The sequence below is a fragment of the Caretta caretta genome, chromosome 1 (genome assembly GCF_965140235.1).
Source record: "Caretta caretta isolate rCarCar2 chromosome 1, rCarCar1.hap1, whole genome shotgun sequence".
NCBI lineage: Eukaryota > Metazoa > Chordata > Testudines > Cheloniidae > Caretta > Caretta caretta.
Window position 1 is genome coordinate 176,983,632 of NC_134206.1, and position 16,141 is coordinate 176,999,772.

General features: G+C 38.2%; 1 protein-coding gene across 4 annotated transcripts in view; it reads right to left on the reverse strand.

Annotated features, from left to right (window-relative positions):
• Positions 1-1,130: 1,130 nt before the first annotated feature.
• Positions 1,131-16,141, reverse strand: part of USP25 (ubiquitin specific peptidase 25) — a 147,029-nt gene continuing 132,018 nt past the window's right edge. For 3 of the 4 annotated variants that reach the window (XM_048868480.2, XM_048868485.2, XM_048868491.2), the window contains 6 exons: positions 12,865-13,043; positions 11,757-11,835; positions 9,690-9,769; positions 4,165-4,288; positions 3,224-3,419; positions 1,131-2,586 (listed from right to left, as the gene is read on the reverse strand). In XM_048868480.2, the coding sequence (XP_048724437.2) occupies positions 2,414-2,586; positions 3,224-3,419; positions 4,165-4,288; positions 9,690-9,769; positions 11,757-11,835; positions 12,865-13,043 (831 nt within the window). In that variant the 3' untranslated portion in view covers positions 1,131-2,413. Of the gene's footprint in view, positions 2,587-3,223; positions 3,420-4,164; positions 4,289-4,364; positions 4,508-9,689; positions 9,770-11,756; positions 11,836-12,864; positions 13,044-16,141 lie in introns of those variants that run through there. The other variant, XM_048868502.2, reaches the window with a different exon arrangement.

Consider the following 16,141-nt stretch of genomic DNA (forward strand, 5'->3'; position numbering starts at 1 on the left):
AGTATGGACTATGCTACACCCACAGGCATAAGATATTTCAGTGAAGAGCTGAAAAACTGAGTTGGGAAACATTGTAGATAACTCACCAAAGGAAAGACACTTAAGAAAGAAGCAAAGGTAAAACCTATGTATAAAAGGATTTTGAAAGTCTCCTTTTCTCCCAAATACAGGGATTCCCCCTGCTTTTCATTTTTAAAAGATGGACTGTCTTGTCTTCTCTATTTTTGATGGAGGACTGGATAGGGAGATTCCTCAGCCCTCCACTAAAGCTGTGGATATTTGAAGATTTAGCAAAAAGAGCTTTTCTCCCAAGTGGAGGAAAATGGGAAGAAAATTAGAACAGTTTGAATCTCATTCAGGCCTTGTTTATATATTATAAAGGAAGCTCAACATCTTGATAATGGATTATATTATTAAATATAATCCCTGGTTCACTTTTATCTATGTTACTAAAGATGTAAGTTTACCAGCTTTGCTTAAATCTGTCAAAAGCTCTAGGTTTAAACATAGTTACTGTAAGTAAGTAAATAAATATACAATTGAGTCACACCTTCAGATGGAACGTGCTACAGATAGATAACCATCATCACACCCTTTGAAATCATATTTTCACCTGCTAAGTGCACATGCCTGTAGCTCTTCAACACTGTCCTTAATTGCTGTGTGAGACAATATGCAGAGTTTCAGACTTTTATATTTGTTCTTTCCTGGAACAAGAATTACTACTTGGCTTCCGGGCACTATTGTAGTGTTACTATTTTGCATTTTTTTGAAAATGGTTAATATTATTTTTGATATATTTTTGAAGACCGCAGAGAAAAATCCTTTAACAGATTTTGAACCAATGTGCCAACATTTCACATACTTCAGTCTAATACAAAATAACAGGGCCATCCCAAAAAAGTAATAAATAAGTAGTCTGCAGGCTGTTGATGAGATTTAAGGATAGACTAAACCACTTATTTTTGTGAGGTCCAAAGTGAGACCTGTTATACTGCCAGATTGGCAATTTTTGAGCTTTATCCACTCTTCCCTCCCCTTTTCACTATTTTATTAGTCATAAAAGAAAAAGACAATATAGAACCAACAGTAGTACTATTGGGTGTCGCTCCAATAAACACATACACACAAATATTTACATCTTTTACTGTTCTAGCACAAAATGTTCTCTATAAAGATGAGGAATCAAAATATTTTCAGGTAACAGGATTACCTAAGGATGCATTAACTCCTTTTCACAAAATAAATCGAGTTTCTTCATTAAAATCAGACAGTATTTCAGTTCTACAAAACAAACTCTACAAAGTTCTTCATTTACTTCTGAGAGAAAGTAAATTAGCGCAGATATAGTATTTCTGAAATCCTTTACTATAACAGTATGAGCAACCAACTTCACAGCAAGAGTTAGTGGAAAGTTACATTTCTGAGCTAGAGTAGTGTGCAGTTTACATAATTAAAACACAAACCTTATAAAACAAAAAATATGAGTATCTGTGATGGATTCTAGAGTCATACATATTTCACAATTACAAATCCTCCATTTAATTTACTCTACTCAATCAAGTCTTTCAAAAGAAATCTGAGCGCCTGCTGTATCTAATATAGCTTCTAGTCCTATGGAAAATAGTTTTTGTTTTTTTAAAAAAGGGTCTCCTATGAATAGAAGAAAGGTGCAATTAATTTTTGTTTCAGAAGCAAGCATCTAACTTCACTTTAAACCCAATGCGGCTTCAAAATAAATGTGTTCAGATGCAGTATTATACAGATCAGTAAGGAATATACAAAAATTAAGGTGTGTAATAATACTGTGACAGATTTCCAATGTGCTGATATACAGTAATCAGTGACCATCTCTAAAGAAATTGGCTGTAAATCCTGAAGAACCATGCCTATGAACTTAATGACCCATCAACATATTGCATCCGTTTCTGGTCTAAAAAAATAGCTATATAATACACTAATATACAATGTATCTGCTTGCAAACACAGGAGTAGCCATAAATAAAACTTTATTCTTCCATTTCATTTACAAGCTATCAAGTACCATGTATTTACACAGCACTGGACAGTTAAAAGAGTTGCAGTCACAGAATGATCCAGACTGAATAGAAAGCCGTTGATAAAGTAAAGGATATTAAGATAAAAGCAAAGTAATACTGTAACAGACAGGTGGCAAAAAAGCAGTTTTGTAATGTTGCATCAATTCTGGTTGAAACAAAAACCGAGCCCCATGCGATTCTCAGCTTTAACTGTTTGTAGTCTGGCTAATGTCTGTACAGCCATTTTGTCTTTTGCAATTATTAAAATAAAAAAAGTTAAAAACTATAGCAGCAACAAGCAAACCCTGTGACAGGTAGGCAAGGGTTAAGAACTAAAAAAGTTTATATAATGTGCTTATGAAGGTTTGCAGAGTTTATCTTCCATCGGCTGGAGTTCGACTGAGTGACAACATGATTCGGGCATATCGCTCACACAGTTCGTGTGTGGAGTAGGAAGGTAACTTTGGTGGATCATTGAAACCTTTAATCTCCGTAGAGCAATCTAGAAGTTTTGGCAGGAAGTCTGTCAGCTTTTCTTGCAAATTAGCTGCAAATATATATATAAAAAAAGTCAATATAAGAACTTACTGGCCATAGGAGCAATAAAGTGAAAAATTGCTCCATAGCACCAACTTCCTCTTTTAGTTAGTTTCACTTTGTTACAAACACCTTTCCTTAGTACTCTAGGCTTCAACTAGGAATAAGTAAATGAGTCATTCAGTATGACCGTGCTGAATACTAGACTAAAATATTCTCAAGATCATCAGGAATACACTGAAACAAAAAATAAATATGCAATGGTATGAATGTGAAACCTTTTCCACCTCTAAACAAACGTCATACAATACTTAGCTCTTTTAGGGCCCAACACAATAACACTTGTCACCTGTGGATTTCAAAGCATATTTCAAAGGAACAAAAGATTTTGATAAGATAAGACAGAACTTGAAGATAGACATAAGCTATATCTGACTTCAAGATCAGAGTCATTTTGTCTACAGCACTGTGTGTGTGGAGGAGCCTTTGAAGTTAAGAAATACATATAGGGTGACTAGATAGCAAGTGTGAAAAATGGGGACCGGGAGTGGGGGGTAATAGGTGCCTATATTAGACAAAGCTGCAAATATCGGGACTGTCACTATAAAAATCAGAACCTCTGGTCACCTTAAATACATATGACTTACGTTCCATTTCTTGTCCAAGATACGAACACCAGCGGTTTCTCATATCTTCCACAGCAGCAATATCCTTTTCTTCCGTTTCATCCACCAGCAGTAATGGCAAGCATGGGACAATGAGCTCATTCATAATGATCAGCCCATTATTTACTTCCTGATCATCTCCAGATTCAAAGAGTGCCGCAGCATGTTCATTTAGTTTCTTCATGCAACATCATAAAAAAGGAAAACTTGTAAGTACTTAGCATTTCATGTTTCACGAAGTATCAGCTTTTTAAAAAAAGATTTATTCCTCACACAAAAAAAAACAATTTGAAAAGCAGCAGTGACCATATCACAAGTTTTAAGTCAGGGCAATCTTGCAAATTCTTCACTAAACAGGTCAGGTCTTAGGCTATTCTTCCCTCTAACAGACCCGTGAACGGGGGCCTGATTACTCGTAATTGTTTTAGCCATCCCTGCCGAAGGCTAGATGCCCACTCCCTCTGTTGCTACTTCTTCCTGTGGCTGATTAAAATCAAGTTGGGGGCGAGGGCTGGAGGAGAGAGAAAAATCTATTTCTACTGCTGCCTTTTCTAGCATTAGTCTCCTGTCAACTTGTCGCACTGTGGCAATGTGGCCGTTTGCTGTCCAAAACTAGGGTGTACCACTATTCTTTGCCACACTATGTGTAGCAGTGGACAGGTTCATCATAATGCCCCAATAAAACAGGCAGCTACATACTCTGTAGGAACAACAGAAATTATAAGTTTTCCTTTTAATCCTCATATTCTACATTGCTTCCTTCTCCATTGTCGGCCCTGTTCTCACAAGGGGAGGGATGCCCTTAACTGGTTACATTAATATACAAAGGGTTTTTTAATTGCAACTTTGCATAACAATTACCTGAGGTTGTCTACTATTTCACACGTGCAACAACTACAAAATTAGGGTCATATTCCACTTACTAGCAAACATTCTCTTCTGTAATGGGATATCAGCTCTTCATCATGCCCTCTATACAGGCCTTTGGACAAGAGTTCTTTGTTATTCTGGTAAGCATAGATAAGGTAAAGCAAGGCTTCCATATAACTAAAACACACACAAAAAATATATATACACACATCAGATTTATAATGCCCTTGTACAGGTAGGTATCATTTGTTTCTGTATCTTTTCAAAGGACAATACAATAAAAAAAGCATTCAAACACTCACACTTGATATGGCTTCCCTTGGTATTGATTAGGACATTTTCTCCTCAATGCACATCAGTACAACTTTCTGTTGCAACCATAAGCTGGATCCAAAGCTGAAATCAATGGGAGGTTTTCCATTGACTTCAAATGGCTATGAATTAGGCCTTATATACACAGGAAAACAGTTTTCTTCTACACATTCGTGACACATTTGGTCTGATTCTTCACTATCTTGCAATTTGTGTAGCCATTTAAACCTTTGCAAATTGGGTGTGGAATAGTGTGATTTCATTTTTCAAGTATGACCTTCTAAGAGAAAACTTATTTTCAGGTACATTAATGATAATGTCCCCAAATTACCACTTGTATTTAGGCTGATGGAAATGTTCACAGATGTGTGACTGGCATGGTCTCCCCAAAAGCAAATATTTGTATCAGTAGTCTACTGGCAATTTTCACCTTAATCTAAAATAATGACAGAGATATGTACATTACTGTCAGGGGGATGAATACTAAAGAACCCGACAACAAAATGTGATGATAGACAAAACAGACCTCACTTCTTTGACACTGGTTGTCAAAAAGGATTAGCGAGTGTTTCATCTTTCACTTCTAGTGAATACATTAGGAAACTTTGGCATAGTCTGAGTTAGAGAAACAGAAAGAGAAAATGAAGGCATGTACCCTCTAAAGATGCCTCGAAATGAGTACTCATGTAAAGAAAAAAATAATTTTTGTACAAGTGAACAGCTTAAGGTGAAAGCCTCAATAAAAAAAGTTTCAGCGAAACAGAGCACCGAGGTGTATTTGCTGCAGCTATACTAGTGAGCATAGGAGGCTAGCTCTTCTTTGGACATTTTCTGTACTTTTAACATTACATACACATGAAAATCATACAGAACACATGCAAGGATATACCAGGGCCTTCACAGTGGAGCAACTTACAAATTTGGATGTTATAGCAAAAATTCTTGCTGTTAATCCCTAAATGCATGACCTTGCACTATTACATTCCATCCCATTTCTATTACTTCAGGTTACAAGGTCATCCAGACTTCCTTGTATGATAGTCCGGTCCTCCTCTGTATCAGCAATACCTCCAAGCTTTGTGTCATCTGCGAAGATAGTGGAGTTCCTCAGGGACTGGTCTTGGGACCAATCTTATTTAACATTTTTACTACTGACCTTGGCACAAAAAGTGGGAATGTGCTATTAAAACCTGTGGATATCGCAAAGTTGGGAAGTATTACCAATACAGAGGAGGACTGGAATATGATACAAGAATATCTGGATGACCTTGTAAACTGGAATAATAGAAATGGGATGACATTTAATAGTGCAAAGTGCAAGATCATGAATTTAGGAACCAACTACAAGACTTTTTGCTATAACTGGGGACTTATCAGTTGGAAGTGACAAAGGAGAAAGAGCTAGATGTATTGGTTGATCACAGGATGACTAAACCACCAAGGTGATGCGGCCATGAAAGAGGTTAATGTAGTCCTAGGATGCATCAGGCGAGGTATTTCCAGTAGAGGCAGGGAAGTGCTAGTACTATTATACAAGGCACTGGTGAGAACTCATCTGAAATACTGTGTGCCGTTCTGGTCTCCCAAGTTTAAGAAGGATGAATTCAAACTGGAACAGGTGCAGAGAAGGGCTAGGAGGATGATCAGAGGAATGGAAAACCTACTTTATGAGAGGAGACACAAGGAGCTTAGCTTGTTTAGCCTAACCAAAAGAAGGCTGAGGGGAGATAGAACTGCTCTCTATAAACACATCAGAGGGATAAATACCAGGGAGGGAGGGGAGCTATTTAAGCTAAGTACCAATGTGGACACAAAAACAAATGGATATAAACTGGCTATCAATAAGTTTAGGATTGAAATTAGACAAAGACTTCTAACTATCAGAGAAGTGAAGTTCTGGAACAGCCTTCCAAGGGGAGCAGTGGGGGCAAAAAACCTAACTGGCTTTAAGACTGAGCTTGATAAGTTTACAAAGGGGATAGTATAATGAGATGGCCTATGACGGCATGAGGCCCATTGCTGACTGCCAGCTTCAAAAATCCCCAACATCTGGAGACAGGGCACTAGATGGGGAGGGTTCTGAGTTATTACAGAGAATTCTTCCCCAGGTATCTTCCTGGTGGGTCTTGCCCACATGCTCAGGGTCTAACTGATCACCATATTTGGGGTTAGGAATGAATTTTCCCCCAGGTCAGATTGGCAGAGACCTCGGGGGATTTTCTTCTTCCTCTGCTACATGAGACATAGACCACTTGCAGGTTTAAACTAGGTAAATGGTGGATTCTCTAGAACTTGAAGTCTTTAAATCATGATTTGAGGATTTCAGTAATTCAGCCAGAGGTTAGGGGTCTACTACAGAAGTGGGTGGGTGAGGTTCTGTGGCCTGCCATGTGCAGGAGGTGAGACTAGATGATCACGATGGTCCCCTCTGACTGTAAAGTCTATTTGGAATGGCAGTTTATGGAATGGAAAATAAACTGAAAGAGAAAGATTACTTGCAATAAAAAGGAGTTGGCTGAGGGGGTTGTGTTTTTCACATTCACAAGAATGAGATGTGTCCCAGTACTGCAGTTTCAGAAGATTAAGGAAAGCCATGGTGATTGTGGATGGCATCAATGCCCTCTTACAGCACTAAACACTGTGCCTGAAATTATATAGTGGTGGTACAGGCACTGTCCCCATCCATTCTCTCTCAAACTTCAGAGTTCAAGGACATATCCATGAAATTCAGAGGAGAAAGAGAGGCAAACAGAGAGCATACATACACAGAAGCAAGTGCTTCAAGGAATGACAATTCCTAGTTAGTATTCACTCCTCCTTTGGGATAGCCATAGGTGATCAACCAAGCAATACAAGCCGTATCAATCAATCAAGCCCAGGTGGAAGGAGGGCAGAGAAGTTCTTTATGAAGTGACTTATGTTACTCTTCCAAGCTAGACATCCATCTAAGACCATGGTATCCAGATAGTAATGCAAAGTAAAAGTATTGAGAGAACACCATGCAACAGCTCAATGGATCTCAATGATGGGAACATTGTACAGGCAAGACATTTGCTGTGTTAGTCCTACCGAAACATGCTTTAAGATTCTCAGGGAGTGGGACTCTGGCTAAGACATAAAATGTCTCAACACACAATTTTAATCCTGGCTCAAACAAGTTAAGCATGGATGGCTCTGTGGCCACCACCAGTCCATGCCTGGGCAATGTCCCCTCCTGACCTCAAGTCTGATCTTCAGGGCTCCATGTGCTGGGACTTTATCTCCAGGATGGGGTATCTGACCAAAAAGTTCTTGTGGTAGTAATCGCTGATGACTTCAAACCTCTCAAGGCCAGTTCTCAATAATACGTCCATGTTACTGATAAAAATCAAACTATCTTATGGCCAGTAGTTGCCACTAACACACATATGAAATGCCTGCTGCTGTCTTGTTTAAGCACCACCCATGTTTCAGATCCGTAAGAGGATCAGCAGTACAAAGGTCTGATAAATCTGTACTTTTGTATATACTTTCACCTTCTTTTGTCTCCAGACCCTACAGAGCTCTTTCATGGCTGAGGCTGCTAAACGGTCTATCCTGAGGATGTCTGGTTGGCTGCGCCCATCTGACGACAAATTATTGTCTAGAGAGCTGAAATCATCCACTACTTCCGGCAGCACAGATGTCTTGAATCACGACTTTTGCCCTGACACTGGATTTTTGATTTTGCCCAAGGGCAGCTGCCCTTTAGCAGAAGCAATCCTGTCTTTCACGTCATATGCAAGCTGTCTGAAGAGGATATCATCTGCATAATCCAGGTTGGTAAAAGAAGTTAAACTGACAATTATACTGTTATTTGTGGAGACTTGCTCAAAGAGCCAATCTATTGTCTGGCAGAATGGCGCTGGGGCCAAGACACATCCCTGCTTCACCTGGGATCTACTGTAAACTCTGTTAGACCTAGGGGTCCTCCATTGCACCTGTGTCCCTGAGTTATTACGTAGATCTTTAATTCACCTCAGGATGATATTGGGAACATCAGTGCCTTGTGGGCCTTCCGGAGGGCAACTCAATTAACAGAATTGAAGGCTGTCTAAGTCTCCATATGCTGCTGTCAAAGGACGACTGAATTCTTGATGGATCTCAGATAAAAATGAAGAACAAGTACAACGTCCATTGTAGATCATCCAGCAGTGATACCTGACTGCCCTGGGTGATGGCGTTTCACAACGTTAGCCTGGAGCTGGGTGAGTAGGACATGTATAAAAACTTTTCCGATAACAGAAAGCAAGGTTATGGGCCTGTGTCTCCTAACTCACCACATAGGCATTACCCCTTACAAAGTGGGATGATGATCCCTTCCTTCTACTCTGCTGGTACCTTCCCTGTACAAATCTGGGGGGAAAAAAGTTGGTGTAATGCTACACTTATGGGCTGAATGGACCAACTGAGAAGTTCGGGGTTATGACATCAGATCCAGCATCATGCCTGCTTTGCAATTTCTTTATGGCAGAGCAGAACTCATCCAAAGTAGGTACTCTACACAGATTTTGGGTTCAGTGACTGCATCTACTAGTACTGTGACCAGATCTGAGCTTTGAGTCACTTCAGGATGGTTAAGTGCATACTCAATATTCTTTTCATCTTTGCAGGACTTTCTTTGGGTTGAGCATGTTTTACCATCATCCTTATTTATCCACATAAACCCTGTGCAAAGTCCAGTTTTGGATCAATGTGATAGAATAACTCTGAATGCAGGTTGTAATTTGTTAGGCCTTATTCCCTCTTTCACCAAGTTCTCAAAATAAGCTTAAATGCTCAAGCCCCCTCTGTATAATAAAAGGGCGATGCTGGCAGGTGATTCTTAGCAAGAGATCCTTGACTTTGGAAATTGCTCTCCACTTTGGTCTTCAGAGGTTACATTTACTAACCTACCGGGCATTTTGGAAAGCCAGTTGCCCCTCACTTCCCCCCCCAAATTATTGAGGATAGTGGAGATGATTATATTTATGGGTGGTTCTTCTGTATTGTGTCATTTTAATTTATGCAACAAATTGTCAAATATATACAGCTGCCCATTCTAATATACTCAAAGCAATATTGGTCTTTTCTGAAAAAGAATGGTGTATTTGCAATACACTTACAAATTATATTTCTTTTACATTTATTATTTTTCCATACATTTGGTTTATCGTTTACATTGCTTTCCCCCCCTCAGAAACTGAGTATTTAATGTAACCAATTTAAAGTAACCCCGCAGTCTGAATTCTATAATGTCTCTTCTTACCTCTTTTTTTGAAAAAGTTCCAATCCTACCATGAGATACATGGTTGTTTCTCTGTAATTTCTATATTCTTGATGCCATCTCTGCACATAAGAAAGTGTATTAAGAATGTTCATTCATACAAAGGAGAGATACATTTTGCCCTCTTCACACAGCATTGCATACATATAATAAGGACTCATGAATGGTATGAGGGATAAATCAAAGAATTTGGAAAATATTTTTCACATAAAAAGAAAAAACATTTAACTGTCTAAATATTTGTCACACAAAGAGAAAAAGAAAATTTTAAAAGTTGGTAAAGTGACAAAACAAAAATTCCATAGGATTATGTTTATAGAATTCATTGCCATTTGAAAGGAACAAATACAGCAGTCTAAGGGAAATTCCTGGCAGCATTGTAAAATGTCCTTTTCATCTCCTGGGAGTGGGAAGGAGAGCGACCAAAATAGGATTATCTATGTTTTGGATTTCTGTCATGCTGAAGTATTTACATGACCATATATATATGGTCTGTATGGAGTATGCTGAAGTATTTACATGACCATATGACCAAGTATTTACATGACCATATATATATGGGCTGTATGGAGCAACTGAGACGTTTGGGATTATGTCATCAGATCCGTGTGTGTGTGTGTGTGTGCGCGCACGTACGTGTAAGTAAAAATCAGGCTCTAATTTTAATCTATAAACAGGGGAAGCAAAATGTTACAATACTGCAAGCCAAAAGCAATGTGGTTTGTACTGGAGTTACTTTTCCAATATTCTATAGGCAAATGAATGTTTTACTTCAAATTTGAAGCATGTTTCTATTCCAGTCGGTTAGAATGGCAGCTCTTAATTGCCTGCAAGGGACAGAACTCCAACCCCAGCATGGCTCGCCAGATATCCATTTATGGTAAAATTCCCCCCAACACGAAGAGCCTTCATGAGGTTCCATGAAACATTTACTGTCTATATATGATAAATCCTAATTTTACCTTTGCAGATATAGATATCTCTCCTGCCCCTATTTAGCAGAAAAAGGTGTTTAACACATGTGAAAGGGGGAGAGGTGGCACCCAGGTGTGACACAGCCAAGATTTGTAGTGTACATCTATGTGAAGTTATGCAGGAGTGGGAAGGAACTTGAACCCAGAACAGAAAAAGAAGTGTGGCAAAGAACCTGCCACGCTGTGAATCCTCCAATCCTTCCCCTCCTCTGGGGAGGGAAAGCACACAGAAAGGCCACCTAGCCTATTTCAGGCCTTTAGGCTGGTGAAGGGGCGCAGAGCATCTCTGTCTTCCATTGGTTAGGTGAGGGGGGAAAATTGCCTTCTGTTTGGCTCTATTGGCAAAAAGATGAGGTTTAAGTGAGGCATGGGGACCTGTGTGTGAAAAGAAGTGCATCTGAAGGATTTAGGCCCCAATTCATTTAAAGCACATGTATAACTTCAAACGTGATTAAATGCTTTGCTAAACAGACATCACTTGATATTTAGCTGGAATGTGACTAGTTTCTCAGAAATGACTTGTAAAAGTTTCATTCTTGAGTAGTATTTGTCAGCATTTTAAAGTCAGAATGTATTGATCAAGTACTTCAAAATTCAAGGGTTTTGGGGGAGGAGGATGGCAAGAGATTAATCTGCAAGTAGTCTCGGTGTGAGACAGGATGTACATGAATCTGATTCTCGCCAATACATTGGGAATGACGGCATACCAGCTGGAGATAAACAGTAGCCAGGTCCCACTGACCTGATACCACCCATGCTATTTTACTAGATGCCGACTTCTTGTCGGAAAAGCCAATTAATTCACACTGAAACCACGGGGTGCTGTTAATTATATCAAGTCATTAGGGAGTTGGCCAAGACCAATAAACTGTCTTTTTATTATGGTCCTAGTCAAATTTGTCCTCCCCAAAAATAAAGGGTCTTTCAGCAGCTGATCTATACATCTTATGGCATGAACTTGGGAAATTTGGTTAACAAGATAAACTGTGCACTGTAAATGAACAAAAGATCTTTTCTGAATTTTAGTAGATAATTATTCTCTGTTACAATTTATTAGGAAAGAAAAAATACTGGCCTCATACTCCTCCATGTTTACTTCATCAGGCTTTATCATTTCAAGTTTGGCTTGAGCCACTTTCATTATGTTGCGGCACCTTAAAAACAAAGAAAGAAGAGTTGCAAAAAAATTAATTGGTGGTAACTGAAAACTCACAGACACATGCTAACACTGCAGAGATATTAGCCTAAAATACTGCAAGTAAACATTATTAGAGCACTACAACTTTGACAAAAGTACAGACAGGAAGTGTGATTTCCTGTATACTTCTTGAGTTCCTTGCCATGTATTCACAGGCAGAGAGTACAGGACTTTCTCATAATTACTTTACAAATATGTAAATCAATCAATCACTATATTTTAACTTTCTTCCTCTACCAAAATGCCCTATCAGTTTTTTAAAAAAGTTAAAAATCAGGTGACTTAAACCTCCCTGAACTTGTAACTATTTTTTTAAAACAATCTTAGAGCATTAGGATCTGAAGCTTCAAGTGCTGGTACTGTGAAGGATTCAGAGTGCAGTACTATATTCTTTCAGTTTGTGTTTTTAAATAGGTGAACAGTTGGTAATAGTTAGGGTGGAGCACAGAAAATTGCCATAGTGAATTAGACAAGCTGTCCATCTAGCCTGGTGTGCTGTTTTTTTGATTTTACCGTGACCAGTACAAGTTGTTTCAGAGAAAGGAACAAGAATATGTAATGGTAAACTATGGAATATTACACCCATAGTGAACATCTCTTCCTAATCATCGATTGATTTATGCCAGCAAACATAAGGATTTCTCTTTAATGTTACTCTATCTAATTTAACCATGGATGTTCCCATTATCCACATAAATATTTAATTCTATCCTGAATGCTACTAAGTTCTTGGCTGCACTGATATATTGCAGCAAGTAGTTTCAAAATTTAATTATGTATTTCTTAAAAGTAATATTTCATGTTGAAAATTGCAACATTGTGTAAAGGAAAACCATTCTGAAGTGGTGGCTAGGCAAATATATTGTTCATGATGGATACTTAATACCCATGTTATACATACAATACATAAAGCAGAGTTAAATATTGTATCCTCTGAATAAAAAATTTAATAGTATAAGATTAGCACATCTCATTTTCCCATTACCTTTCATCAAAGCTCAGATTGTGATCTCCAAACTGCTCCAGTAATGTTCTCTCAATTATTTTCTTTGGTGCCTCGTTTTGCATGAAATAGACAACTGCATGATGCAAACGGTAATCACATTCAGGTGGTGGATCATCCTGAGCCAATTTTAGTAGCCGTGCATACTCCAATTTAATTGCCTACATAATTTAACCAAAAATATCAGTTTTTTTTCTAGTTAGCCCTTGACAAGTGAATTATTTTTATTTCTGTGAAGTTAACATCCTCATATTGCTGGCCATGCTACAAGATGCTTAGTAATCCCCCAGCCCTGCCCTACTTAAACATATTCCCAAAGTACCCTTGTAATGGGAGTCATTTAACATTTAAAAACAAAACCGAGGTTGTTCCTCTCTCTCTGATCAGCTATCACTGGCATATGGCAGAACTTCAACATCATTTTCTCACCTCCTCAGGGAAGATTTAGCTTTTTACTATCCAACCACTTCTCCCACCGTCCCATCTTTTTACCCAAGGTAAAGATACCTACTATATGTATCTACAGCCAGAAGCTGTACAGGACAATTGCAGCCATTTTAGCCCGTGAATTATTCTGAAAGCTTTCATGTTGAAAAATAGTTTTTGCCCACGGTTAAAATGCAAAATTTATTTTCAGAGAATGTTTAATGAACGTGTAAAGCTTTTTAAAAATATATTTAAGCGTGATGGAAATGGTTTACACTAAGAACCTAACTATCTGATTTCTACTGAAAACAAATACTTAAAACAAGTTTCTATCCTGCCTTATAAGGCCTTAACAGTATAAACATTTAGTATTTTACACTGTTTTTCCTTTACGCTAGTGTCACAAGAAATACTTTTCCATCTTTGCAGGCACTATTTTTTTTTAACACAGAAATTCTAGTTTTCCTGAAAACTTTTCAATTGTGCTCATTAACTACTTAATTATGGACTCTGACCACTGTGTAGAACAAAAGACAAATCGCTGAGAGAAATGGTGACGGATCTTACTGTATTTCAAGATTTTTTTTCTAAAGGTACAAAAACGGTCAAGCACTATGGTAAACAAATGTCAACCTGAACTAGAGTGAATGTATACAATGCCTCTATGTAAGATAATGTATATTAACACTGTAACAAATCTGGAACACAACAGAAAAACAACAGGCAGTTTCAAAGCACTCAGTAATAAACATCCAGTTTCATACTCCAAATTCCTTTCGTCCCAGACACTTGGCAAGGCTACTCATCTCTGCAAGACTTATCACCATTTCTTTCACATAATTAAAATCTCTTCTTCTATACAGGTTTCTACCAATTTCCAAAACTTTAACTAACATTTAACAAACATAACAGTCTTTTTTCACAGAATAAACTGGATATTGCAGGTAGTTCCTCTTTCTACTTAGGAATTCAAGGGTTTCCTTCTTGTTCCTTCCAAGACACTCAATGTATAGGTGAAATGCTATACATTTAGAGGCATGTGAAGACCGGAGAAAGCCCTCATCTCGTTTTCAAGGGTGGGATTTTAACTAGCCTAGTGGAATGCAGAGGTGTATGTCTGTGTGTGTGTCTATGTGTTCAATTTTATTCTTTTCCTTGGACATACCAAAATACTATTGACAAGCTTTGCATGATCTCAACTGAAAGGATCGATTATTAGGACCAAAATAAAGGTCTAATTAAGTCAAGGTAACTATACCAGCCAAAAAGCACCTCCAATAGGACTGTTTGCTGGTACAGTTATAGCGGAATAGTTACACCAGCCAACCCTTTCTAGCATGGACAAGGCCTGAGACAAAAGCACTTGATATATACCACTTTACAGACAGTCTACCAACAGAAGAAAAGAACTGTTTCCATATACATTTTTGACTTGACCTAGGACAGTAACAGGCATCTTATCTGAGTTCTAAGATTCTTATATGCTGAGCAAAATAATAGTTTTTTCTTTATACAATATACAGAAAACGGGATTACGGTACAACTAATATATCAGAGAAAGATTCTTTCAATTTCTCAAAGCAAGCTATATACAAAAATCCTGAAGAATATGATTTGCTAGATTCTGAAAACTAAGACAACTACCCTATAAAGACTTCAGGTTTCAGTTTAGAAAGAAGAAAAGGAGTACTTGTGGTACCTTAGAGACTAACCAATTTATTTGAGCATGAGCTTTCGTGAGCTACAGCTCACTTCATCAGATGTATACCGTGGAAACTGCAGCAGACTTTATATACACACAGAGAATATGAAACAATACCTCCTCCCACCCCACTGTCCTGCTGGTAATAGCTTATCTAAAGTGATCAACAGGTGGGCCATTTCCAGCACAAATCCAGGTTTTCTCACCCTCCACCCCCCCACACAAATTCACTCTCCTGCTGGTGCTAGCCCATCCAAAGTGACAACTCTTTACATAATCAAGTCGGGCTATTTCCTGCATAGATCCAGGTTTTCTCACATCCCCCCCACCCCCATACACACACAAACTCACTCTCCCGCTGGTAATAGCTCATCTAAACTGACCACTCTCCAAGTTTAAATCCAAGTTAAACCAGAACATCGGGGAGGGGGGGGTAGGAAAAAACAAGAGGAAACAGGCTACCTTGCATAATGACTTAGCCACTCCCAGTCTCTATTTAAGCCTAAATTAATAGTATCCAATTTGCAAATGAATTCCAATTCAGCAGTTTCTCGCTGGAGTCTGGATTTGAAGTTTTTTTGTTTTAAGATAGCGACCTTCATGTCTGTGATTGCGTGACCAGTTTCCACGGTATACATCTGATGAAGTGAGCTGTAGCTCACGAAAGCTCATGCTCAAATAAATTGGTCAGTCTCTAAGGTGCCACAAGTACTCCTTTTCTTTTTGCGAATACAGACTAACACGGCTGTTCCTCTGAAACCAGTTTAGAAAGAGTGACTCATTTCAAATATGTTTCAACAAGAATAGTAAAGCAAACATATCCGAAAGCAAACTAAAGAAAAAACAGAAAATTATCTTTGTAAGCACTATTATACGTAAAATACCATGCAAAATATAAAATGGCATATAATTTTATTAAGCACAGAGCAGCTAAGAGACTATGGAAAACCACGCTGAAGTAACGTGAAGTTGCACTTAATATTCTTCAAGTTAGGAAACTGAGTACTGAGTCAGCCACTTCACTATCAAATTGCGCATTTAAGCCAAAGTATTAACTGAAAATATCGTACGTATGGTTTTTATATACAAGTACACCATCGCCAACCCCAGAAAGGTAAGCAGAATAGAGCT